This window comes from Rutilus rutilus (assembly GCF_951802725.1).
Source record: "Rutilus rutilus genome assembly, chromosome: 21".
NCBI classification, from domain to species: Eukaryota; Metazoa; Chordata; class Actinopteri; order Cypriniformes; family Leuciscidae; genus Rutilus; species Rutilus rutilus.
The window spans coordinates 4,310,231-4,338,227 of record NC_140226.1 but is presented as its reverse complement, the minus strand read 5'-3'; the positions used below and the strand labels follow the sequence as shown (position 1 = coordinate 4,338,227).

Sequence of the window (27,997 nt, the reverse complement as noted above, 5' to 3'; positions counted from 1 at the left end):
TCAGAAAATTTGGACTAAACCGCTCAATTCATACGGATTAGTTTTACGATCTCTTTATGAACTTTTTGAAGTGGTAGTTGCGTAGCTGTCAATGGAGGGACATAAATCTCTCAGATTTGATTCAAAAGATCTTCATTTGTGTTCAGAAGATGAACGAAAGTCTGACGGGTTTGGAACGACACGAGGGTGAGGAAGTAATGACAGAGTTTTCACTTTTTTGGGTGAACTAACCTTTAAGTTTTGAACACAAAACTAGGGTTTGGGGGCCTTCAAATATTGTTGTGAACGGTGTGCGAGTTTAAAGTCAGGAAGGTTGAGAAGCGCTGGTCTGGAGTGCAGGACTGATCTGTGAATCTAGGCAGCGGTTTCACACAGGCCTGCTTTCATTTGTGTTCATCTTATCGCTCTCTGTGGTTCGATACATCACGCTGTGGTCTGTAGATTCATATCAGCGCCTCGGGGGGGATCCTTACGGGCCATTAACTCCGATCACAGAGATTACAGCGAAACGCGTGTTGTACTAATTAAGTGTGGATTGCGACAAGGCTGTTTGTCCATTGATGCGCTGTTAATGAGTTCTGCCCATGAAATCCTCAGGCGCTGATCTTATCTGTCTGTCTGTCTCTCGTGTCGTAGGTAATCTCTCGTTGGGAGGAATACATGAGTAAAGTGAAGCCAAAGCCCAGCCGAGAGGTGCCGGTGGAGGACGTGGCGTCACACTTCCCCTTCCACAAGTACTTCTCCAATGCTCCTCAGCCAGTGTTCAAAGGCCAGTCGTACCAGGAGGACATGGACATCGCTGAGGGCTGCTACCGCCACATACGCAAGATCTTCACACAGCTAGAGGTACGGCTGGACCAGAGCTACAATTATAGTATTAATTATGTTTATGTACTTTTTTTTTGCTTTTTATCCTACACTGCACATAGAGGTGTGAGTCTTCAATGCCCCACGATTTGATTTGATTAATGATTCGATTATAAAACGATTCTTGATGCATCTTTTCCTCCAAATATTTTATTAATAATAATTGTTATTAATAATTACAATATAATTATTTTTGTTATTTTATTGTTATTATTAAAACAGTAGAACAAATACAATATGAGAGAGAAATTAAATTAACATTTCTTTACTTTTTTTTCTTTTTTCTATTTAACAGAAGCATTCACGTAAGAAATAATACAGAAATGGATTAATCAAATGTAAAAATAATTACTAATCACTAGGGGTGTGACGAGACGCTTACTCCACGAGACGAGACACGAGATTAGGTTCACGAGAACGAGACAAGACGAGATTTTTACACAATTTTTAAGAAATCCTTAATGATGAAATATATGAATGGAAAATAGTCTTTTATTCAACTGAAAATCACAAAATGCAAAACAAGTTAGGTGCATTTTGAAATCAACTTGTAATGAATGCTATTTTACTTCTATTTTAATGAATTCTATGCAGTAAAGGACATGCAAACACTGCAAAATGTTTTGCTATAACCTCTCCTCTACCGTCTGGCTTCTCCCCTGTACGATTTCACATGAGAAATCTAACTCCTTTCCACAAATCGAACATAAAAAAAATAAAACAGTATAAATAAAATAAATATAAATAACTGAAATAACACTTTAAATGCAAACAGATTAACTAAATTAACTACACAGAGCAGCCTAAGATTATGATCATGTTCTTTTTCAAGAAAGCATGTTGACGATTTCTGGCAGCATTTGGGACCTTTGGGCAGTAAGGCTGCACGATATGAGGAAAAGCTGCGATGTGCGATATGACTTGTGATATGTGAATGTTAGATAGGCTACTGTTCCCACGTCTTAGTGCTTTAATAGGTTCTTTGCGTGATAGGTCAAATGTTTATTACCTGCCTGGTTCAGATTACACTATTTTAGCGCGATTTTGGCATGATCCGTTTCGTGGAGATTCGTAAAGGACAACGGGCGTCGGGACGCAAGATTCGATCGTTTCATTTTGTGTAGTGTGTCAAAGTGGGCGACAACCTACGCGTCTGCGATGCTTCAGGACATCACGACAGAAAGACTAGCATGTTTAATTTTAACGGTCCTCCACGACGGGTTGAGTGTGTGCGAGAGTGAGTGTGCGCGAATGAGTGAGAGTGCGAGCAACAGTGAGTGTGCGTGTGTGCGCGCGGGAGTGAGTGAGTGAGCGAGGGACAGTGAGTGTGTGTGTGTGATTGGCACGGCACACAAATGATTTAAAAGTGGCAGGGGCATCTTCAATACTAATTTCACCCTCATGCTCAATCACGCTGACATCACAACAACTCACGAGACAAAGTTTCACCTCGACGAGAAATCTCGTCGCGTTTTAATCTCGCGAGATCTCGTAACACGAGATCTCGTCACACCCCTACTAATCACTAATCAATAAAAACTCACTAATCACACTCTAAATAGATGGGAAAAGTCAGTTTTTTGGGTAAGGGACAGTTTATCTTAAAGATTTATAATAGAACAGTATAAAAACAGTGGGGGGTAAATCATTTAATTTATAAATCATAATTAATGTAGTTGCAAGCAGCAATTACAGGGCAAAGCACAACAGCAGAAGGTCTGTTACATGTACATTTAATACATGTCGTCCCTGACGATAATTTGACCCAAAACAATGGAATTGAAAAAAATATAATGTAATTCCTCATTACTTTTGACCAATAGGTGTCGCTGTCACCAAATTGATATGGTATTGTCAGAGAATGGTTACATGCAAAGTTTAATGTAATTATGCCGAAGCGAGATCCTTTTTTTAGTGACTTGTCAGATTTGATGAGTATTATATTAAAAATAGCCAATGCCCAATACGACTGCCATTAAAGAGGACCTGTTGAGTCTTGATGTTGTTTTTGGGCTCCACTAGAATAGGGTTTCATGCTTGAATGTTACCAAAAAAAAACATTATTTTCCCACATTTGTTGCCACTCCTCTCTTCCCATTCTGTCAGTAACGTTCCTTCTGAAAAGCACACTGTGCTCTGATTGGTCGGCTGGAGCAGTGTGTTGTGATTGGTCAGGCGCTTCGAGTGTGTTTGGGAAATGTCTCCTCCGTTATCATAACCACCAGTTTCAACACACTGCTAACTAACTCAACCAGTCCCTGCCCCTTTATTCTGCGTAAGAATTATACATACATACAATTGGTAAGTGACAAGGTTTTATGGAGTTATAGTATGCAACGCTACCGCAATGTCTTACCTGGAGATTCAACCAGATAACAAAATATGTCTAGAAACGACACCTCCGGCCATTTGGTTGGGTTGGCCATTGACCCAGTTTTTAATTAAATAAGGGCAATCATAACCTATTGCAGTTAATTTTGCAATGTACCGTTGCCGGTCGGCAGGCGTCAATGACTCGCAATACGACATTTTTGTCATTCAAATACACACGATGTTCGCAGTGTTTTCCCCCACGCCGACTCCACCCTCGCCACGCCCCCAACTATGACTAGATGCCGACTCTATGTATTCAATTGAGGAATATTGAGACGTTTTCGTTCCCGGAAGAAACTCAAGACTACAATGGAGGCGTTTCAGGGAGTTCAGAAACAGTGACACTGATATAGAGAAGAACTCCCTTTGCAGAGCTTTTTCATGCTCAAACAGCAACATTACACACTAACGAAAGATGAACATGGACAAAAGCCTAATACGTCCTCTTTAAACACATAGTTTGCCCATGTCTGCTTTGAACAGAGCATGGTCTAGGCCTAATGTTTGTTCATTCATGAAGATAAATCCATCAATAATTATCTCCCTCCCCTCCTTTAAGGCCCGTTATTCTGGGATGCCCTCTTCTTTGATGTTGATTTCTCATCCTTTCATCCTTTGTGTTGATCTGCTGACAACAAAGACACGTTCCTGTAATAAAGTTGTGCGTCATCATAGCCACAATGCTGCTGTGCATGTGTGTGTTTGAGTCTGTCTGAGCATCACTGTCCCTCAACCGTCACTGCTGAAGACTCAGGGTTAAAAAAAACTGCCTCATCAATATTGAATGCTTTGATGGGTTTAATATTAATGCAGAAGCGCATCAAATATTCATTTCCCAATGGACACAGTCCTGAAAATATCCAGCTGGGTTAACCTCTCTTCACTGCACAGATCTGAGCCACTATCGAACAGAAACAGATACTCAATATCTGAGTGTGCCGCCCATCTCGAGAAGAAACCAAAGATGCTGTTTCTAACAAATGACAGGAAGTAGAAAGAAACACAATCACCTCTAATGGATGTTCTGACACCAACCTCATCTAGTGAAATTCAGTCATTCAAAATATTGTGGTGACTTACATTTTAAAGGGGTGGTATAATGCCCTTTTCACAAGATGTAAAATAAGTCTCTAATGTCCCCAGAGTGTGTGTGTGAAGATTTAGCTCAAAATACCCCACAGATATTTTTATATAGCATGTTAAAATTGTCACTTTTTGAGGTGTAGGCGCAAAAAAACGCACCGTTTTTTGTGTCTGTCCCTTTAAATGCAAATGAGCTGCTGCTCCCGGCACAGGGGGCGGAGCTTCACAAGCTCGTGTCCTTTTACCTCACACAGACATGCACTGAACATTTCAGACAATGATGGAGAGACTCAAGAAGTGACAACATGTAGACAACATTTCTGAATGGTTAGTTGATGAATTTATGTAGCTTATGTATAGTTATCTTCTAGTCATTGATTAGTATATTCTGTCATGATAATCTATAAATCATGTTCCCGGGAGCGAGGTTTATGTAAATTTTAGGGTTGGTGATGTCACTAACCCGGGAGGAATGTCGTGTAGTCTCTACCAGCCGTTTGTTGTAGTCCTTAAAGAGATTTCTTTAAAGGTACAATATGTAATTTTTTTGCTTTAAAAATAGCAAAAATCACTATATCTGTTATATATATATATTTTTTTAGTTGTGTACTTACATTATCCCGACTGTTTCCAACAACTTTCAAACCAGGAGAAATTTGTAATTTAATTCAAAGACACGTCCCGTTTCTTTATTTCCGTTTTGTCGCCGTCAATGGCGTCATATCCGCGTTCTCCCTGGTTTCCGCTCGTACTGCCATAGCAACCAGAGCCCTCTGATAGTAACCAAGGCGACAGACGTGGACAACTGTATAGTTCGCAATGTCTATCTGCACGCTGTTGTTGTTTCGTTCAAACATTATGGACCATGGCAAGCAGACTTTGGATAAAAAAGGAGAACTAAAACGAGAATCAATATCAGCGCGGTGTTTTCGAGATGCCTAGAGCTCCGCGTCCGAGACTTCGACCGCTCCTACATGTACTTTATTAAACAGGTGAGCACATTTACATAAAACTAATCAATGTTATATAGTTCACCAATGATAAAATGTTAGAATATGATCTGTATGTTATTCTAATGTTGATCTAGCTCACTGCTAGTCTCATACAGACAAACTAACACATAAATTTCAACACATTCAAATGCAGTTTAGTGTGATAGTGTAATGTTAGACCAAGTGAAACAGCGCTGCGTTACCTCACAAGTTTAATTTGTCTAATAAACTGACCTGTGAGTTATAAATCTGCACTTGGGTGTAGTTCGGTAGAAATGTCCATATTCCTTTTATATCCACAGGACTCGCGTCGCGTGTGGAGCTGATAGCTGTCTCTTAGCAATCCCGAACTGCTTCATATCACAGTCATGATAAAAACATTGATGTATTCACTCATCCATAAACATGATTAGATCGGTTGGCTTGACGTTGACGACAAGATCCATAATTCTTAGCAAATGTTGCGTCATCAAACTACGCCTTTGTTATTGTAAGAGGTTAGCGACCCCTAGCGGCGAAAAATTCCATACTGAACGTTTAAAAGAAAATATCTCCCTTTGCTTTGAACTGAGCGTTGTAACTTTGCAGATGTTGTTTATGCTCAAACAGCAACATTACACACTAACTAAAGTTAGAAAAGGGAAATCATAATCAAACCACCCCTTTAACCTGATAACGCCTGCTGTGTTATATTGGAAATGCACATTTCTAATACATCTAAATTATAAATGTAATCAAAATTAGCTGAAAAACCTGTTTTTACAGATTTTCTTTTAGTATTTGTAAAAGTAACTTGTATATTGTTATAATATTGTTGTAATATTTCATGATGAACACTTACTGAACTAAAGCAACTTAGGTTTACTTGATTATCCATACACCATTTTCTTTCTTTTTTTTAATTTTTTTTTATTGTTCAAATGTGTGCATCAAATATGATCATCAGGGTTTTGAGGAAGGTTTAATTGTTCATCTCTCAATCATCATTGTATTGCACTACAAGCTTTGATGATAAACTAAGCATTTAAATATTATTTTATTCTTAAGTAAGGCATATTATTGGCAGGTATAGTGACGACAACTGATACTTATATAGTTTTATGTAAATATCTGCTGTACTGTTTTAAAGATCTCATTGATTTACATTCCAAGCATCATAATTTTATCTTACTTTTTGTCTGTATAAAGATCAGCATCTGCACCAAATTGCATATTTTTGCTAATTCGAGCCTCAAAATATAATTGAGGTGTTTTTTCCTCAAGTATGAGCTTCATATTCTCACTGTATCAGTGATATAGTGAGTTATGATACAGTATCAAATATGATACTCAACAAAAAACACATGCAGACTTTATTTTATATTTTGTCAAAAGGTTCAGTCATTGCATGCTGTTTTTACTCTTGAAGTACCTGGTATATTGGTGGATTTTTGTGTGATTTGAGTCAAATGAGCAATGTGTTTTGAGCGTGTTAGTGTGTGTTTTTAGCACTGATGTGTTCATAAAGGCTTCTTCTCTCCTGCAGGAGTTCAGGGCTTTTGAGCTGTTGCGCAGCGGGCTGGACCGATCCAAATACCTGCTGGTGAAAGAGGCCAAGATCATCGCCATGACCTGCACACACGCCGCACTCAAACGCCACGACCTGGTGGAGCTCGGCTTCAAGGTATCAGTGTCATGTGACTCAGAACACAACGTCCTCTTCAACCATTTCTTTTTATAGTTTAGTTAAACCAGGTTTAAGAAGTTTCAAGGCATTTTTGATTGGGTGACATGTTGGAATCATAAACAATGCTGCATTTGACAAAGACGAGATCAATAAAATAAACCGAATCAGCAGACAACCACAAATGTACATCGAGAGTTTGGATTTGCAATTCCAAACATTTGACTTGGTGTATGTGTTTCTAAAACCGGTTCCTTAATATGATCTGAATTACAGGGTTCCTACGCAATCTGGAAAAGTATGGAATTTGATTTGATTTGAGAGATTTCCAGGTCTGTTAAGCAGAGTATGGAAAAATATTTGCATTTCCAGACTATTGCACCCATTTAGTTTTCTACAAAAAAAAAAAAATGACAAAAGGACCTTTACAAAAAAAAAAAATATATACAGACTTCCGTGTGCACAAAAGAAACCATTAACACTGTGCACACTGAGTCACCTATTGCACCATCAGCCCATTTCACGGTGTGGTTTCTTGGCACAGAGTGTGTGTTAAAGCAGACCTAAAGCCTTGAAATATGACATACTGCCCTAACCAAACCCAAATATTGAACACTTTTTCACAGTACCAGTCTTTTTTTATAGACCCTTGAACTTGGCAAATAGGACACTGGCGTATTGTGCCATCAGCTCATTTCATGGCATGGTTTCTCCGCCGCCACAGAGGCTGTGTAAAATAGGACATTGAGCCTTGTATTAGAGGTACTACCCTAAGGAAAGCCACATTTTGAGCAAAGAGTCCTTGCTCTCGTTTTCTTCATAGCAAAATGGCAGTGACACACAAAGGAAATAAGTTATAGTATATATAAATATAGAAACTGTAATGTGTAAGCATGCAAACAATTCCAGTGCGCGAGTGAATAGTTTCTTGAGGGCGTGAAAAAGTTTATCGTGTGCATGCAGAAGTCGGTTTAAAAAAGTATGTTTGAGAAAATCAATCAAAAAAAAATATTTACAGATGACTGTACCAAATATAAAGCTGACAATAAATATTGTCTGAAAATATTGTCTGAAATGGAAAATGTGTAGGAACTCTGGAATTAACTGATTTACTACAGTAAACGTGCAAGTCTACACTTCACATTAATGTCTTGCTGCCTTAATACTGACTCACGTGATCTCTCTCCAGTACGATAACATCCTGATGGAGGAGGCAGCTCAGATCCTGGAGATCGAGACCTTCATCCCTCTACTGCTACAGGTACCACACTCTCTTGCTTCAAATACTGTTTGTTTGTGTTTGTTATTATTATATAGTTATATAGTGTTCAGATTAGAGGAACCTTCATTTCAACCACACAGCCATCGCATCAAAATAAATTCTAAATGATTAATGCAAAAGTTATGCAACCGAAAATGTTTGTTTGAAGATTCTGTATCTCTAAGCTCCTCCTTTCCGAGAGCCTGCTGTGCTCTGATTGGTCAGATGGCCCAGTCTGTTGTGATTGGTCTACTCTGCTCTGATTGGTCAGATGACCCAGTCTGTTGTGATTGATCTACTCTGCTCTGATTGGTCAGATGACCCAGTCTGTTGCGATTGGTCTACTCTGCTATGATTAGTCAGATGGCCCAGTCTGTTGTGATTGGTCTACTCTGTTGTGATTGGTCTACTCTGCTCTGATTGGTCAGAAGGCCCGCAGGCAGCCAATGAAGACTACAGGCTGGCATTGTGCATATGTTAAATAGTTACAAAGATATATAACAGGCAGTTCAGAATCGCTTCTTTCTTTTAGGAGACCTTTTTTTTTTTTTTTTTAATGTGTAGTGCACTTTGATCTTTAAAACTTTGCAGACCTTTACAAACCGTTATATTACACACTACATGAAAGGTCCTATTCGAAAAAGCATTATGGGGGCACTTTAATGCAAAAATAAAATATAGTAAACATCTAGTTAGAAGTAATCATGTTTTCCACACTAAATTTCACAAATGTTCTGCCCTTGTGTCACACAGAACCCAGAGGACGGCTACAGTCGACTCAAGCGCTGGATTATGATTGGTGATCATCATCAGTTGCCTCCTGTCATCAAGAACATGGCCTTTCAGAAATATTCCAACATGGAGCAGTCGCTTTTCACCCGCTTCGTGCGTCTGGGTGTGCCCACCGTAGACCTGGACGCCCAGGGCAGAGCGCGGGCCAGGTCAGTCCAATGGGTTTTTATTAAAAATTATTTTCTTTAAAAAATATTAAATGTAAAGTTTAAACTTTGAAATGTTGCCTTGCCAAGTAACTGAAGCAAAATAAGCTGAAGTACTAAAATGACTAAAACTAATGCTTTATTACTTTATTATTCAACATACTGATAAATATAAATAACAGTATACAGATATAATATATTGAATAAATATAAATAAAACTGACTAATAATAGTATATAAATAGTACTAAAATAACTTGAAAATGTTTCTTCTTGTAGACCACATTCTAATGAGCAGCAACACACATATAACACACAGAAAATACACATATTTGGTAAATTTTTTATTATTATATTAAACTATTTCTTATTATTACTAGTTTACATGAATTTCTCTCAACTCGTCCGCCATCTTGATGTTTTCTTTTTACACTGCACTGCAGATGATCCTGATTTATTTATTTTATTTTGTTGTTGCTCATTTTAACTTGTAATCCAAAGCACATTATCTTAGAAGGCAACATGATGCTGTCTTCCTCTCTGGTGTGCAGCTATGATGCCTTATCATGCTGTTTAGTTAGACGTTAACATGTTAACATGCTGTTTAGTTAGACGTTAACATGCTGTTTAGTTAGATGCTCACTAGGTTTCAGAGTGACTGTGTCCTCAGATCCACTTGTTCATCTGAAGTGTCCTATTTTGTCTCTCTCTCTCTCTCTCTCTGGCAGTCTGTGTAACCTGTATAACTGGCGCTATAAGCAGCTGGGGAACCTCCCTCATGTTCAGCTCCAGCCCGAGTTCCAGTCACCCAACCCCGGATTCACATACGACTTCCAGCTCGTGAACGTGGAGGACTTCAACGGCGTGGGTGAATCAGAACCCAACCCATACTTTTATCAGGTGAGCGTGTTATATGACACACACACGGATCACAAGAGTCTTCCTTTCTCCCCTGAACCATCATAAACCCGTCTCAAAAATCATCCTTCGTTCTGTGGAGGAAGTGAACATTTTTATCCTAAAAACAAATAAATAATAATTTCACACTTTTTTCATCATTTGTAAGTGACACAGAAAAAAAGATATGCTCTTTAATTGAATTGAATATATTTTATTAGAGATTTTAACACTTTAATTCATGATGCATAATAAAAGTATTTAAATGCAGTAATGATGTATGATCTCATAAATAATTGTAACCACTTTTATAATGCATTATAATACATTAAAATGCATGACAAACAACCAATTTCAGATGTAAAAATCGATATTTTCAAATTTCAAATATTGTAATGCAGTTTAACTTAGTTACAATTATTTATGAAAAGATATAATGTGCTATTATGTACATTATGAATACATTTATCAGACATTATACATAAAGGGTTTAAGTGAAGTGCTGCCAATATTTCTTTGACGTTTAATTAAACTCTCGGTGGCGTGTTTTGATTGTCAGTGTCGGTTTCGTGAACAAAGTTGATCAGCTACAACAGGTAAACCTGGGTCAGCCCAGCTGACAATATTGATTTCTCGATTTTAATCTATCTTGATTTTGATGAACAGAGATCTTTTAGCCTCTGCTGTTTTTAGTTGAGGCGTGAGTAAAACTGAAGATTATTTGTAGCCTGTCATCCAATAATCACTGCTTTGTTACTTATTATATGATATGAAACAAAGTCTCAGCTTTCAAATTCTAAAAAAAATTATACTGTATTACATATATTTTGCTTATCTTCGTTATTTAATGAAGAATAAATCTGTCATGAAGACACATTATTGTTAACAACCACCATTTAAACGTTAATATTTCAACAGTGAATAGAAGTAGAAATTTAATTATCTTGTGTGCAGTTTAAATATTTGTTTTTATTTCAGTGCTAATTATTAAATAAATCAGTTTAATTGATTAATAAATCAGCTAAATGAAAACTTTAGTTTCGGTAAAAAAAATAATTGTTTCTATGCATCACTAGTTTTTCTCTAAAAATGTAACAATTTCTGAAAAATAAAATTGATATTCACCCCATAAACAGCTAAATGGTTTGTTTGAACTCTTTTTGTTTAGATCATTAGATTATTGAATAATGTACCATTTTTATGGTAGATTTTCCTAAATGTACAATTGACAGTTTGGGTTTGGAACAAGAAAAAAAAAGAAAGAAATATATGTAGATTTAAAGGCAAAAATAGCTAAAGTTTATTTGAAGGCATGGAATAAAGTTTCAATATGACCGTCATGTACAAAACTCAACTGGGACATAAAAAAGGCATGTAGTTGAAGAAACACCTTGAAAAAAGGGCTTGGCATGACTTTCACGACATGGATTTTTTAGTGAATCCCGGCAGATTAATGTTGAAGCTCATTGTTCCTAAGTGACGAGCGTACGGCATGCGGTGTGTGTGTGTCACATGAGTCCGGCTATGTGCCCCTGCTACTGTTTACTAGGATCCTGGAGAGAATTGTCCTCATTACAGTATCCATGCCAACACACACACACACACACACACGCGCGCGCGCATCTAATGGGCCATATGAATTAGCCTCTCACAGAGCAATAAGAAGGCCATTGTTTGCGCAGTCAGTGCTTGCAGCCGCTGAAGGAGCATCTCTTAATTAGTAAGCTCGTTCCCTTATTAGTGTCCTACTGGAGCTGTTGCCTTCTCAGCAGTGGCCTTTTAATGTTCAGAGCTCTTCCACCTACTAGACACTGATGTGCATGTACTCGTAAATATGATTGTAATATATAAAAAAAGTAATCAGGACAAATTTGAACAATACTGAATGTTCAAACATTTTTGATAGTCAAATTAGGTCAAGAGAATAGTTCAATTTAATGTCATTTCACTTTATTTTTAGGGGTTATTGGTAACACTTCATAAGTGGTATTTATGAAGTTTTTTTTTTTGATAATTTAAATAATAAAAATAAAACATTATGACGTTAAACACTATGACATTATATAATGATCAACAGATTATTAGTTAACCTAGAAAGAAATATGTGTTTACATATTTTCCTGTTTGGGTTTTCCAGTTTTAGTATTTAGTATTCACTTGTGCCGTTCATGTGTTTCTAGAAAATACTCAAACTTAGGCACTTCAGCTTCAGAAAGTATAACTAATTATATAAAATAATTTGAATAGGATGTAAATAACGAGCTAAAACTAGTCCTCATTTACTGCACATGATCTGGTGAGCTTTATGTAATGTTTATAATGTAATATAGTCATTTAAATCTTTTCAAACAAAAAAAGGATGTTATTGCATATAAGATTGTAAACACATTCAGACTTTGTATCTGAATGTTCACTAGTGTGCACATGCTGAACATGCGTGTTCTCCTGTGTTAATCAAATACTAATCGGATGTCCAATTGCCCATCAGCCACTGGGCTCAATGTGGAGCCATAGATGGATACAGTGGGACCACTCATGGGTTATTGTGTGTCTTTACGCTGCAGTGGAATGAGCTCAGGCTGTGTTTCCTCATGCTCCAGGCATCTTTAATTGGTTTATGGTGCAACATTGACCTGCTGTCCTTTAAAAGAGCATGTGATTCCTGAAGCAGCTCACTCCGATAATCAATGATGTTAACCATGATCAGTCAGTCTTGTCTGTTTAATGTTCTTGCTTTCTCTTTTTGTGTGTGCGAAATAACGCCCAGATCAACTCTAAACCTATTCTGTCGTCATTTGCTCTCACCCTCGTGTCAACATTATAAACAAATCAAATAAAACATTTATTGAAAACATTGTAAATGTTAAATCTTAACCCTTGTAAAGCCTGACATGTGAAATAATTTAATATATTTTTTTAAGCAGTCTGGCACTTCTCCTCTGACCTCTGGCATCAACAAAACATTTCCCCCCGCAGAACTGCCACTTCCTGGATACCTTCTGGATCTGTTTCGGGCCGTTCTCTGTAAACCCTAGAGATGGTTGTGTGTGAAAATCACAGTAGATCAGCAGTTTCTGAAATGCGTCTGGCACCAACAACCAAGTCACTTATATCACCTTTCTTCCTCAATCTGATGCTCAGTTTTCCATGCTATCGGCTGATTAGATATTTGTGTTAAAGTGCACATGAACTAGCCTGGAAATCCATTATTAATGGTCTGGCGTCGACTAATGAAACTCGGCCAGCTCGAGGGGCGGCACCAAGCGTGCATTTGAAAATCTCACTGCACGCAATTGGATAACACTACGACCAATCACAACAAGCCCCATACGCTTAGCTAGCAGCGGAGCTAACTGGTAAATTAGACTCTTGCCGTATCCGGTCGGCAAAAACGCCCTTCTTGCAACGGAAGGATTCGAGCGCCGTCTTCTGTTCCTCTTTTAGATAAAAAGCCAAGTCTCACTCGTTCATTGTAGCGGCCAAAGCCGTTTCAAACAACTGGTGTTCATCCATAGCCATCCTGCAATGTTTACTAATGACTTCGTCACAGCGCTGTCGTCATCTCGCCTCTGGCCCGCCTATATCAGATAACCCGATGTGATTGGTGCAGCTCAGATCGAGGGGCATATTTAATGAGCATCATTACTGGACACCAGAGTAACTCACTGAGCAAATTCAACTTGTGCTCTCGCGAGAACTCTGGATTTCCAGGGTACATATGAACAGGTGTATCTAATAAAGTTGCTTGTGAATGTAATCTGATAAAGTGAGAATATAGAGCTCAAACTCCAGGGGGAAAAAAGCACTGTTTTTATTCAGAGCCCCAAACTGAGCAAAAATATGCAGTTTGGTGCAGATGCTGATATTTATATGGCCAAAAAGTAAGAGGAAATTCTGATGCTTGTAATATAAATCAGTGAGATCTTTGTAACCATATAGTATATACTTACATAAAATGATGTAAATATCAGTCGTCACTCTATATCTGCCAATTATGTCTTCGAGTAAGATGATATTTAAATGCTTAGTTTTACGATCAAATAAACCTTCCTCAAAAGCCGGATGATTGTATTTGAGACTCACATTTGAACATGATTTTTCTAAAAAATAAAAATAAACAAAGTAAATCTTAGTTGCTTCAATCCAGTAAAAGTTCATCTTGACCTATCACTAACAATATCAAAGTTATTCTCGCGTTTCCTTGATAAAACCAGGTCAGGTTTTACAGCAGAAAGACACGTGAAGCTCGAGCTGAAGGAGGACGTTTGTACAATTATACTGAAAGACTTTTACTTGATCAGTCTAAACTATCAGTCAGAGACAGAAGGACTGTGTTAGATAGTGTGCGACAGGTTTTCAGCAAAGTGGTATGTTGGTAATCATGTTGGTAATTTGCGTTTCAGGTATGATCCAGTAGGCTTGATAAGGTTGAGATGGTCAGCAGTGACATTAACAACTGTATAGTAAGAGATGTTGAATCCATGTAACCTGTGTGTGTGTTTGTCTTTGTAGAATCTGGCAGAGGCCGAGTATTCAGTGGCGCTGTTCATGTACATGCGTTTGCTGGGATATCCTGCTGAACGCATCAGCATACTGACCACCTACAACGGCCAGAAGCATCTGATACGAGACGTCATCAACCAGAGATGTGCCAACAACTCATTCTTCGGGCAGCCCAATAAAGTAAGACCAACTGATATGAGGATTTCCTTCATGTTTTACCTTCAGAAGTGTGTGTTTCACCTTCGAGACCATCATACGGGCAGAAGCTTCTGTGTGTCCGAGTGAACTGCAGTGGGAATTGCTGCATTTGATTAATGTGTGTGAACAGCTTGTCCTGTATCACGCTGTCCTGTGCTCTAAATGACTTTTTTTTTCTGCCCTGTATTCACTATTTTCCCTCTTTTGCAGTAGTGGACAGGTTTGCTTTAGCTTGTTCTTCATCGTGATTGGCAGACAGACTCACTAAAGCGTGTCCTGCTGGCTGGTGTTTGGTCGAAGTGTTGCTAACAGTCTGTCAGAATTGTACAACAGTGCAAATTGATCCTGCAGTGGTTTCTATCAGCCGTTTCATTAAAGACACGAGTGAGCAACAAACCAAATGAATAAACCAATGCAGTTTGCACAGACATTTCGTTTATGAGCTTTCAAGACCGCAAAAGAATCTCATTGCCTTTGGGAGACATAGTAGAAAATTCAATTTAAAGGAAAGTCATCATTTACTCACCCGTATGACCTTCTTATGTGGAGCACGAAGGGAGGAATTTAAAGCCACAAAATATCCAAAAGAACACTAGCACAGTGTTATATATTTTGTTCAGTTGTGTGCTTACATTGTCCCAATTTTTGCCGCTGTGACGGACCGTGTCATAGCTTCGCCTGTCGATGACGTCATATTCGCGTTACCCTTACTTCCTAAAATGAACTGCATGCCATTTAGCAACACAAGCCATCCAGCATTTATTAATATGATATTGTAATATCGATCTGGCTTTACTGCAGTGTGCAACAAGTGTCTCATAGCAGCCGCCGAGCGATCGGACGGAGTAACGTTATAACATAACTTTAAACACACATTAAAATGTATCTTTTATGATTGTTTTGACCATGTAAAACATTGCTGCGTTACTCCACAATTTTAATTCGTCAGATAAAGTGACCTGTGTGAGTAGTAATTCAGCACTCACGGCTATTTCATTAGAATATATATTTATTTTAAATCAATATAAGTGATCAAACGTAACTGTAACAAAGCAAAGTTCAGGGAAAGAGGAGGTGGAACCCGGCAAATGTTACTTAAATTGTAATAGACATAAACAATAAAAAAAAAATATATATATAGATTTCTCGATTTTAATCGATTCCCATTTTAAAGGGTTAGTTCACCCAAAAATGAAAATTCTGTCAGTAATTACTCACCCTCATGTTGTTCCAACCCCGTAAGACCTTCGTTCATCTTCGGAACACAAATTGAGATATTTTTGATTAAATCTGAGAGCTGTCTCACTTCTCCATAGGCTTCTAAGACACTATAACTTGCTGGCCCAGAAAATGTATTAAAGACATCGTTAATATAGTCCAAGTGACTACAGTGGCTCAATCTTAAGTTTATAAAGCGACGAGAATACTTTTTGTGCGCAAAAACAAACAAAAATAACGACTTTATTCCACTATTCATTTCATTTCGTCACGTATTGTTTTGAATAAGCGACCTCTAGCGGTGAAACTTACACACTCTGCCTTTAACAGTGTCTAACCTGCTCTTTTTCACACAGTGGAAGTGAATGGGGCCATAAAAGTAGTCCATGATTTGTGCATTACATTCAAAGTCTTCTGAAGTGATTTGACGCTTAATATACAGTAATAGTATCAGTTTGACACCATTGGATGAGGAAAAATACTTGAACTAAATTGTCCAGGATAATGACGTTATTCGTTTGAGCTACATTGAATCAACACTGAACTGACTTACAACAGCTTATTTTGACCTGCAATTACCATTGCTTGATTAATACACTTCGTGGACCACTAGTAGTGACACATGAGGTTGAGTAAACGAAGCCAGAATTTTCTTATTTGTCTATCCCTTTAAGATGTGTTTTGATAATCATCGGTAGCCGTCTCTCCCGAAGAAAGCAGCAGACTCAGTCTGATAGCATGTGTGTAAAGGACTGTATTTGCATGCAGGGGTTATCTGGACGCTCTGGGTGCGGATGAGATCAGCCCAGTCCCTCATTAGCATTTAACATTTCTTCAGTACAGAAATGGGCCACTCTCACTTGAGTATGCACATCATGTATTGAGCGGGCAAAGAGCACGTGTCCACGTTCCCTGAGACTCGCTGATAAATTTCACATTGGACACCATCTGCTGAGAGGCAGCGCTCTAGCAGCCGAGACCGAGGAGAGCAGAATTATAATGAGACACCAGCCTAATTTAACACTCAGCCACAGGAAATGAAATACAACACTTGTCACTGCTATCAGATGTCATGACCAGACCCAGATTTGGTTCACATCTCAACTGCCTGATTCTGAGTTAATTTCTCTATATAAATACATTTGTCTTGACTTGCTTTTTCCAACTTTAAGGTACAAGTGAAAATATGCAGTCTAACATATTAAAGAATGTAATAGAAATATTGTCATGGGAATTACTCTCTTACTCTTGTGTTCTCCGAAGTGTCGTCCTGCTGATTTGATCACTTTCTGAGATACACACACACGTTCTCTCCTTTGACGCGTCATGATTCCCGGTCTGTGTGCATCCTCGAACCGTCAGTTCGAAAAGATCAGTTCAACTCCGGCCCTAAAAACGTGCTGGTCTCAAACAGAACGGGGCGGAGAAATGCTGCCATTGAGCAATCTAATAACATTGCACCATATTGCTCTTTATATCTAAATATATAAAACTATGCATGCGAGAGAGACCCAGTGAGTGAATCAACGCTTACAGTTTCAGTTTATCTCAGAAAAAGACAGATAATAGTACCGGCAGTTTAGTTCGCTAGAATCACTCCCGGTTAGTCTCTCTGTTTATCCCAAGGTTTACCGCCGGATCCAAATCTGATGAAGGACCTGCGCCTGGACACGACGACAACGCAGTCCTGAAGTGTCTAGTCTCTCCCCTGTGAAGGCCTCCTTCCCTTCCCTTTACCTCTGTAAAGATAAAACGCGGTCAAAATGATTCCAGTTCACATGGAAATGCGAAAACGACTAAAAATCCTGTATTATTGAGGCCAGACAAGTAATTTGGCGATGTCAATTTGTAAAGAAAGATAAAGTGCCTGCGCACATATGTATTCAAACATGCATACCTATGAACACGTAATACGCATGTGCACGCCGTCAGCGTTTTCATGGATTCGCATTTTTTAAGTTTACATTATAGCGTTTATAAGATTATAACGTTTTTCAAAAGTTGTCAAAACTTGCACTTTGGAATCTGTTTGAAAGTTTGTGTTCTCGAGCCCCAAACACTGCTGTCGTGCAAATGAACCGCCAGAACGCATTAAACGTTTTCTGTCTTCAGTTAAAACGGTGTCGTGTTAGCGGCCCCTGAGTTAATAACTAATGATCTTTGCGATGGAAGTTAATCAATCAAAAACTAACTTTAGCTGGATAATAACTTTATTCTAGATCTGCTGTAAAGCCAGAACTATCTCTGTTACTTTAATGTCATATTACCATTGTAAAGCTGCTTTCAAACAATCTATAATGTTAAAAGCGCTGTATAAATGAAGGTGACTTGACTTGAACAGTAATGCACTGCCAGCACAAACACCGGTGGTTTATTTAGACTTGCTATAGTCACGTAAACGACACATAGCAGTGTTATGTCAGTGTTTGTTCCTCACGTCTGTGGAAACGCACGGCTGGTTTGCGACAGGCTCCAGTTCGCCTGGCCGAGAACAGGCTCTGGCTCCAGAAAGCGAACCGTTCTAGTGGAAAAGGGCTATCAGATGTGCGTGAGATTTTCGATCTGATTTGCACTTCAACCGGATGAGTTGACAGTCCATGACTTCAGGAATCTGGTCACACAGCTGTGTGCAAACCTTCATTAAGTGCCAGTCCTGATGTCTGCCAACCAGGACATCGTCTTCAATTCAAATAAACCCTCATTAAACGGGAGAAAGAGATACTCAGGGTTCCCATGGGTCCTTGAAATCCTTGAAAGTTTGTGAATCTGAAAAAAAAAAGAAAAAAAAGATTCAAGGCCCTGAAAAGTTTTTGGAAACAAACATAATAGATACAAGTCCTTGAAAGTGCTTGCTTAATTTGTGCAAGAAGTTTTCTGGAAAAAAATCCATATTATTCCCTCCGGTCCGCTAATGTGTTATTTCGCCTACACTTCGTGGCCTATGCACACTAGCTTGCTTGATTTACGTTAGTTACACGCATTTACGCGGTACGTTAAAGGAGTAGTTCACTTTAAAATTAAAGTTAGCCCATGATTTACTCCCCTCAAGCCGTCCTAGCCTTTATATAGGGAGCTATACAGTGGGTTACAGGACATTACAAGTTTAAATTTTTTTAACCCCTCCAGATGGCACTTTTCTGACTTTTCAGATTTTTAAAGGCCACTCTATTTTAAAGTGAAATATATATATTTTTTAAATTCTAATGGAAAAAATAGCTCATAAAAATGGTATAAATATTGCATAGTATCATAAAATCCCTTCAAAATTCGAAATAATAATAAAAAAATATTATTGAACAAAAATATATTACATTGGTTTTCCTGGAAAAAAAAGAAGATACATTTCAAGGCTTCAGTCACTTTTGACCGCGACGGAGCCAAGTGTGACCCCTAAATGAGGAGGACCAGAGGGTTAGGTCCTTGAATCTGAGGGTATTGGACCTGGAAAGTCCTTGAAAGGTCCTTGAATTTGAGGTTAGCCGAGGTGTGGGAACCCTGGATACTGAGATGACCTGTTTTTAAAACTGTCTGATGTGTTGTAGGTGACAACGGTGGACAGGTTTCAGGGTCAACAGAACGATTACATCATTCTCTCACTGGTCCGCACTAAAGCCGTAGGACATTTGAGGTGAGCACTAACTCCAACTATTTCATGCATGTTTAAAGGTGTAGTTTAAAGTAACAATGAATCGCTTTAAAATGACTTAATGTTTTAAATGTAGTTGCAATGTTACAAAACAAATCACTTTTTAAACAGACCAAGACATATTCGAAACCATTTTTTATATTTAAATTATTACTGTAACACTGTAATTACACATTAATTACTAATTCCTAAATGCAGCTGTTAAATTTGAGGAAATCTTTTTTATTTTGATTTTATTTGTAAGTTGTACTCTAGCTCTCTATATGAGAGATCTGTACCCGACCCAACCCGACCCGTATCACTTCTTACCCGTACCCGGCGTGCATTAATATTCTTTTATATTACCGAGACAGACCCGATAAAATTACACCCAAGTCCGACCTGACGGCAATTTTTTCCAAACCCGAGCCGAATATAAACAGCCTGGCGACAGATCCGTTCATTTACATTATTTACATTATTTATTAATACTTAATATTATTGCCTGCCTGCCTGCCATGTGATTTCTGAATTCAGCTTTCAACTGTGAGCAGTGGATTGGAAAAATAAGCTTGATAAGAATTAAGAATAAGCTAAGTAACCTAAAGCCTAATAAATCATGGATCCGCTAGTGTTGACTGCAACGCTATATAACCGGCTTCTGCGCGCAAAAGAAAACGTGATGCGGCGACCTGTGCAAGGTTACAAACGTTTATTCCTTTTCTATGCGTTCTTTACATGAACGTGCAAGTATATGCCCATGTGCTTGAGTCGCTGTCTGTTCATTAAGTGCTAAAATGTCAATCACTCACCACTGTAACCTCATGACATCCTATAGCTTTTTGACCTCTGACCTCGGGTTTGCTTATCCAAGTGGACCCCGTGAAGACCCCAAACCCTTCCTAATGATGGATCTACAGCAGGGTTATTATCGTTAACTAAAACCAAAACCATAAAAGTAACCATTTTGTTTACTGTAATTTAGGGCTGTCAAACGCATTAACACATGCAATTTTGTACAATTATTATTTTAGCGCGTTAAAAATATTTAATGCAATTAACGCAACTTCCGTTTTTTCCGTCATCCTTTGGCTTTGCTACAGTAGATGTTCACGCTATCGGTCATTCAACTGCTATTAATTTTTTTTTTTAATGTAAATCTGTACTGGCGCGCGTTTTAAATTAGTTTTAAATGAACGTAAAGAGTTGTGAGGACCTCGGATATGTGTCAGATCCGCGTCATGTGCTTCAGGTCTTAAAGTGACAGCATCCTAATAAACCTGCTGCCATCGGTCATTAATGTTAATCAAACAACAAAATCACTCTTTGCTCTCGACTGAATAACTTGTGTTGCTTTAATAAGGATGAACCTATATTACATTTATAACTTAAGCAGTGAAGACTGATATGTGTTTCTGTATATATTCTACCTGTTAGATCAAATATTTAAAATAACTATCTTTGTAATTTGGAGATTAACTGTGAAATTATTACAATATAAAAATATATTAAAAAAACGTTGTTACAGTAGGTCCGATTACAGAAAAATGTGCGATTTAATTAATTTTTTTAATCAATTGACAGCACTACTTTAAATAAAATAAAAGTTAACTGAAATATAAAATAAATGAGTTTTTTTTTTTTCAGCTAGTTGCCAAGGCAACGTCAATTTTTTTTAAACTATCTTTTACATCTAATTAATTTTTTATCTTGAAGCGTTATATAAGCTAAAACTAATGAATGACAATTAATTATGTTGACATGTAAAAAATGAATAAAAATGACAAATCTTTATAGCTTTAACTACAATTAAAATAAAAACAATATAAAATCTTATTCAAAAGATTCAACAATAGTATGTGAGTGACACTAAAGACTGACGGCCATATTTGGGAGGCGAGGAGTTAACGCATGTTCCCTCTCTCTCCGCAGAGACGTGCGGCGTCTGGTCGTGGCCATGTCTCGTGCGAGACTCGGCCTCTACATATTCGCTCGGGTGTCTCTGTTCCAGAACTGCTATGAGCTGACGCCAGCCTTCAGCCAGCTGACCTCTCGACCCCTGCAGCTGCACATCCGGCCCCGGGAATACTACAGCTCTGTGAGGACACACACACCACTGCACCACTGCACCTCTCCACACTGCCTTCTTTAGCATGTTTGGAAATAGTTTAATAAATGAGTGCTTTAGCTCTTTGTTAAAGCGTTGTAAGCCATGAACCAAACCAACCAGCTACGAGTTACAGACATTTATTTGATGCAAAAATAACAATTATTTGGAACTCAGATCAAATGATAAAGGTACAAAACTGCACTGCTTTAGTGAGGGAATGAAGCCTTGCACATGACATAATCAAATTAAAAGCAATGGAGAAAAATAAACCTATTCATTTGAAGATTCATTCCATGCTCTATAGAAACGAATACATGTTTGCTTACTCAGAAGAGAGGCGTCCAGATATATATGAGGATCCAGGTTTGTTTTGTAAAGTGCAGTGAATGATCATATTGAGGCCACGTTCATCCGCTGTGAACATCGTGTGCTCCACTTCATCACACGAGCAGCTGAATACACATGTGGAGACACATTTATTTCAGTCTCTGTATCATCACATCTATGTCACTAGGTTTGAATTATATCAGTCAGTTTTCTCTCTATGTCACTGTCTCTCTCAGGGAAGAAACATATATATGTGTTGGTGGATTGTTTGTAATTTCAGCCTCGTGACTGAGGAAAAGAGAATTTTCCTGGAAAAATGTGCTGAAGCCCCTCTCTCTCTCTCTCTCTCTCTCTCTCTCTCTCTCTCTCTCTCTCTCTCTCTCTCTCTCTCTCTCTCTCTCTCTCTCTCTCTCTCTCTCTCTCTCTCTCTCTCTCTCTCTCTCTCTCTCTCTCTCTCTCTCTCTCTCTCTCTCCCTCCCTCCCTCCCTCCCTCTCTCTCTCTCTCTCTCTCTCTCTCTCTCTCTCTCTCTCTTTCCCTCCCTCCCTCCCTCTCTCTCTCTCTCCCTCCCTCCCTCCCTCTCTCTCTCCCTCCCTCCCTCCCTCCCTCTCTCTCTCTCTCTCTCTCTTTCCCTCCCTCCCTCCCTCTCTCTCTCTCTCTCTCTCTCTCTCTCTCCCCTCTGATTTCCATCTAGACGGAGGAGCGTTCGTCTCAGCCTGATCAGGTGGTCAAGGATATGCCAGAGATGGCTAACCTGGTTTACAACATGTACATGCACATGATTCAGAGCACGCAGCAGCACAGACAAGTGAGTGAAGTACTTGCAGAGATATTTCTCATGTGTAAAACAGGCCTGATGTTTCCATGAATAGTGCACAAATTGACTTTTTTTTTAAGCGATAAAGACACATTATCTGACTTGGCACCCAACCGGAGTCTGACGAGACCCAAACACTCCCCCCGTTGGGTCAGTTTTGACGGGACCCAACACTCGCCCTGTTGGGTCAGTTTTGACGGGACCCAACACTCGGCCGGCCCCGTTGGGTCAGTTTTGACGGGACCCAACACTCGCCTGTTGGGTCAGTTTTGACGGGACCCAACACTCGCCTGTTGGGTCAGTTTTGACGGGACCCAACACTCGCCCCGTTGGGTCAGTTTTGACGGGACCCAACACTCGCCCCGTTGGGTCAGTTTTGACGGGACCCAAAACTCGCCTGTTGGGTCAGTTTTGACGGGACCCAACACTCGCCTGTTGGGTCAGTTTTGACGGGACCCAACACTCGCCCCGTTGGGTCAGTTTTGACGGGACCCAACACTCGCCCCGTTGTGTCAGTTTTGACGGGACCCAACACTCGCCCCACTGGGTCAGTTTTGACGGGACCCAACACTCGCCCCGTTGGGTCAGTTTTGACGGGACCCAACACTCGCCCCGTTGGGTCAGTTTTGACGGGACCCAACACTCGCCCCGTTGGGTCAGTTTTGACGGGACCCAACACTCGCCCCGTTGTGTCAGTTTTGACGGGACCCAACACTCGCCCCGTTGTGTCAGTTTTGACGGGAATCAACACTCGCCCCGTTGTGTCAGTTTTGACGGGACCCAACACTCGCCCCGTTGGGTCAGTTTTGACGGGACCCAACACTCGCCCCGTTTGGTCGGTTTTGACGGGACCCAACACTCGCCCCGTTGGGTCAGTTTTGACGGGACCCAACACTCGCCCCGTTGGGTCAGTTTTGACGGGACCCAACACTCGCCCTGTTGGGTCAGTTTTGACGGGACCCAACACTCGCCCCGTTGGGTCAGTTTTGACGGAACGCAACACTCGCCCCGTTGGGTCAGTTTTGACGGGACCCAACACTCGCCCCACTGGGTCAGTATTGACGGGACCCAACACTCGCCCCGTTGTGTCAGTTTTGACGGGACCCAACACTCGCCCCACTGGGTCAGTATTGACGGGAATCAACACTCGCCCCGTTGTGTCAGTTTTGACGGGACCCAACACTCGCCCCGTTGGGTCAGTTTTGACGGGACCCAACACTCGCCCCGTTGTGTCAGTTTTGACGGGACCCAACACTCGCCCCACTGGGTCAGTATTGACGGGAATCAACACTCGCCCCGTTGTGTCAGTTTTGACGGGACCCAACACTCGCCCCGTTGTGTCAGTTTTGACGGGACCCAACACTCGCCCCACTGGGTCAGTATTGACGGGAATCAACACTCGCCCCGTTGTGTCAGTTTTGACGGGACCCAACACTCGCCCCGTTGGGTCAGTTTTGACGGGACCCAACACTCGCCCCGTTTGGTCGGTTTTGACGGGACCCAACACTCGCCCCGTTGGGTCAGTTTTGACGGGACCTAACACTCGCCCCGTTGGGTCAGTTTTGTGTTCATGAGCGCAGCACTGATTTGTGTACCAGGGTAAATCACTGACAGAGATTTGCGTTTCCATTCATCCCAATCGCCTTTTTGTTCAGACCAATTGTATAACATACTAATAATATAATAATAACCTTTATTTTATATAGCGCCTTTAAATGTTGGATACAATGTAAAGGTAACAAGGTAACAATGCATAAATAACAATCAAATGCATACATGATCATTTATTAGGTTTATCATGTTACAAAACTGTGTATGTTTTGTCTAATATTTTCCATTCTACAGTTTAGTTTGTGACCATTGACACAGATTTTGTTTCTGAAGAACAGTTGCTACATAAACATTACCCGAAACAATTTCAACTTCTGATTCCAAGAATTGTTTGACTTTGAGAGTTTGCAGTGATTATCATGTTAATGACCAATTCATGACAAATATACACCACTGTATTGTGAACCGTAAGGTCAAGAGCATGTGATAAGTGTCAGTTTTGATATCTTGAGTAATTCTCCTGCTGACCTCTAACCAGGAACTGACACACAAATCACAATTAGGATTACATTTATTTTATGAATACTAATAATTCACTTTATTAAGAGGAAAAAAACAACAGAATTTGTCATATTAAGTCAAAGAGTTGCTGAACATTTAAGATGCATTGAAAATCATTTTCGTTAGGTGTCCAAACGCTCTAGAGGCCCTGATATAATTCAAGCAAAATCATAGAACTATATGTGATGTCATTTCGAACAAAATCAGACCAAAACAAAGTTCGTTTGGGGTTTGTTTCGGGAGTTTGAATCCGCTTGCCAAGGCTTTCTGGAAAGTTCGCTCAGGCTGGTAAACGCCTTTGATCTACCATTGGTCTTTGACAGTGATGTCATCGGTGGGTGTGGCTCTGAGGCTCCGCCTTCTTTTATGTGGAAATCTTCGTGAGTAAAAACATGAACACACTGGAGATCGGCTTCGAAAGGGGCTTTTGCACGGAGGAACCTTTTCATATTTCCTAGAACTATTGGCGGAAGTTCCCGGATTTTGGCGTTAGTGTTCACTGATTGGCCGAACGCACGCGAAACACCGGCACCCGCTATTTTTAAAAGAGCCGTGTAAACACACAGATTATAGCCTATATATTTACTCCAGAAACTAACTCCATGAACATGTGAAACAGTGATAGATGGACCTTTACGCTGAGGAGAAAATCCAGCGCAACTTTGAGGAGACCAAGAGAAACATGACTATGTATTTCTGCTCAGCGACACTGGACATCAACCACACGGCATACGCTTATACATTTTCATTACTGTATACTCTATGTATGACAGTTCTGTCTAATAACGTATTAGACAGGACTGTTAGACAGATCGTAAACTAATGAACACGGAGAATGCGAGCACTGGCGCTCTCAGCGCCGTCAAAATAAAAGTCCCAACAACAAGCATGTCTTACGTCGCTTCAGAGCTCCTACTGACGGTGCCAATGCAACCAGGAAAACGTTCCTAGGGGAACCATTAGTTCTCGGGGAAACACCCTGCTGGCTCGTTCATATAATTAAGTTCCTAGAACTATCCGGTGCGAAAGCCCCTATAGTAGAAAATGAAGTTATAATTTCAATAGAAAGAGAAAGATTAAAAAAAAATTTATTTAATTTTTAATACTGTAAAGCTGCTGCTGACATGATGTGACTGGAGTGCCGAATATATGCACACACATCCACACCCCTATGATCAGATCTTGAGGTTAACTTTCTTAACTGCTGTTTTCTCACCACTGTCATTTTCGCTGTGTTTATTTGCATACTCCAGTATGCATGTGGATGTTGACCAACAGGAAACTTTAACCCCTAAAATACGCTTTGCTTGATCTTCCCGTCTCTGTTTCTGCAGCAACACATTCTGGATCCTCCTCGTCAGGTGCAGAAAGCAGAGCCGGCCGTGAAGAGCGATGAAGAGCGTCCTGCGCCTGCCACTGAGGAAGAGGAGGAGCAGACGAAGACTGAGGACCGCACGGATGAGGAAGATCACGCGAAGATGCCCGAACACCCAGGCAGAGACAGCGACAGCGGGGACAGCGACGAGGACCAGGAGGCCTAGAGAGCTGAGGAAGGATTGTTGAAATGTTAGGTGACCTTTTGTAAGAGGAGTTTTTTAATAAAATTGAATTATTATTAAAACTCATGCTTTTCATTCATTTTTCTTACACGCCGTCTTTTTTCCTTTACTATAAATCTGATTGTGTTTTATCCCAGTGGCCAGTTTTCCATTAGACGCCGTCACTATCCTGTAACAGTTATTTTATTATCAATGATATATGCTGTTATAGCTTGTTCATATTTTGAATTAGAGTTTGTCATATTTTCTGTTTTCATTTAAAGTTTAGTTTTCGATTAAGTTTTGGTACTTCAAAATAAACTAAATGAAAATGAGAAATATTTTTTTCTCATTTCAAGTTTTTGTGATTTTTATTATTTTTTTCATGTCTAGTTTTCAATTTTTTGTTCATTTTAGAATTTCACATAAAAAAATTACTAAAACTAAACAAAAATAACTAAAAACTTAACTAAAAACTAAAGATAAAAATGACAAAACATGAAATTGCTAACTTTAAATTAGCAATTTTACATTTCTTATTTGTTTTAAGTTGAAGTAGTAAAATAACTGAAAACTTAAAAACTAATAAAAGTGACAAAAACAAAATATTTCTTGTTTGTCATTTTTATTCATTTTTTAAAATGTCTGGATAGTGTTTTTTTTATTAACTTTTAGTTTAGTTTTGAGTTATTTTAGTACTTTTAATTTTTTTGTTTCATTTCATGTGTTACATTTTTAGTATCTATAGTTTTGAAGTTTTAGTTCGTTTAAACTTTTTGTAATTTAGTTTTTTTTAATGTCTATAGTTTTTAATCAACTTTGTTTTAGTTAAGTTGTAAGTTATTTTAGTACTTTTCAAAGTTCTTTTTATATTTGATTTTTTATGGTTTTAGTTCGCACTGATACGCCTGTGGTGTAAAGGAGGAACTCGAGCACATATCTGCTGGATCACATGAATGAGTGTGTTGTGTAACTGGTGAAAGGCGTCCATTCTCAGGACGAGTGTGTGGTGCGGTGTCTTGCTGCTGCTTCATCAGGGTCTCTGGCGTCTGCAGGAACCGGCTGCTTCGGATGTCGAGGAAACATTAACAGACTTTTCAAGGACCATTTTTTTACACAACTCAAGAGACACTCCCAGTAAGTTCTTTCATTTTAAAGCGCTCAAGACTAGCAGTTTTCGGTCAGTGGTAACAGGATGAGCCAAGTCCAACTTTAAATGCAGATTTGAAATGTGTTTTCTGTGTCCTGTGTTTCATCGGCTTGCAGAAAGTGTATTATAACTCAGTGGCCTAATGATCAGCTGGACGTTTGATCAAAAGCACATGAGATTGTGCCACTCCAAAGCAGAACGAGACCGAAAAGCATGAGACTGATGGTGTGATTTCCTGAAACTGGAGACTCACACTGATCACATGCTTTCAGATTTACTTTCTTAAATGTATTCTTAGTTTGTTTTCTTTGTTGGTTTTTAATTTGTT

The 27,997-nt window shown here is 39.3% G+C and overlaps 1 protein-coding gene across 1 annotated transcript in view; it reads left to right on the top strand.

The window, feature by feature from the left end:
- Window positions 1–26,617, top strand: part of aqr (aquarius intron-binding spliceosomal factor) — a 74,869-nt gene extending 48,252 nt beyond the window's left edge. Inside the window, exons 26-35 of the mRNA XM_084392912.1 lie at window positions 637–846; window positions 6,841–6,978; window positions 8,168–8,239; window positions 8,993–9,180; window positions 9,905–10,076; window positions 14,586–14,756; window positions 19,535–19,620; window positions 21,550–21,715; window positions 22,747–22,860; window positions 26,316–26,617. Of these exons, the coding sequence (XP_084249038.1) occupies window positions 637–846; window positions 6,841–6,978; window positions 8,168–8,239; window positions 8,993–9,180; window positions 9,905–10,076; window positions 14,586–14,756; window positions 19,535–19,620; window positions 21,550–21,715; window positions 22,747–22,860; window positions 26,316–26,522 (1,524 nt within the window). The 3' untranslated portion in view covers window positions 26,523–26,617. The remainder of the gene's footprint in view (window positions 1–636; window positions 847–6,840; window positions 6,979–8,167; window positions 8,240–8,992; window positions 9,181–9,904; window positions 10,077–14,585; window positions 14,757–19,534; window positions 19,621–21,549; window positions 21,716–22,746; window positions 22,861–26,315) is intronic.
- The last annotated feature ends 1,380 nt before the right edge of the window (window positions 26,618–27,997 follow it).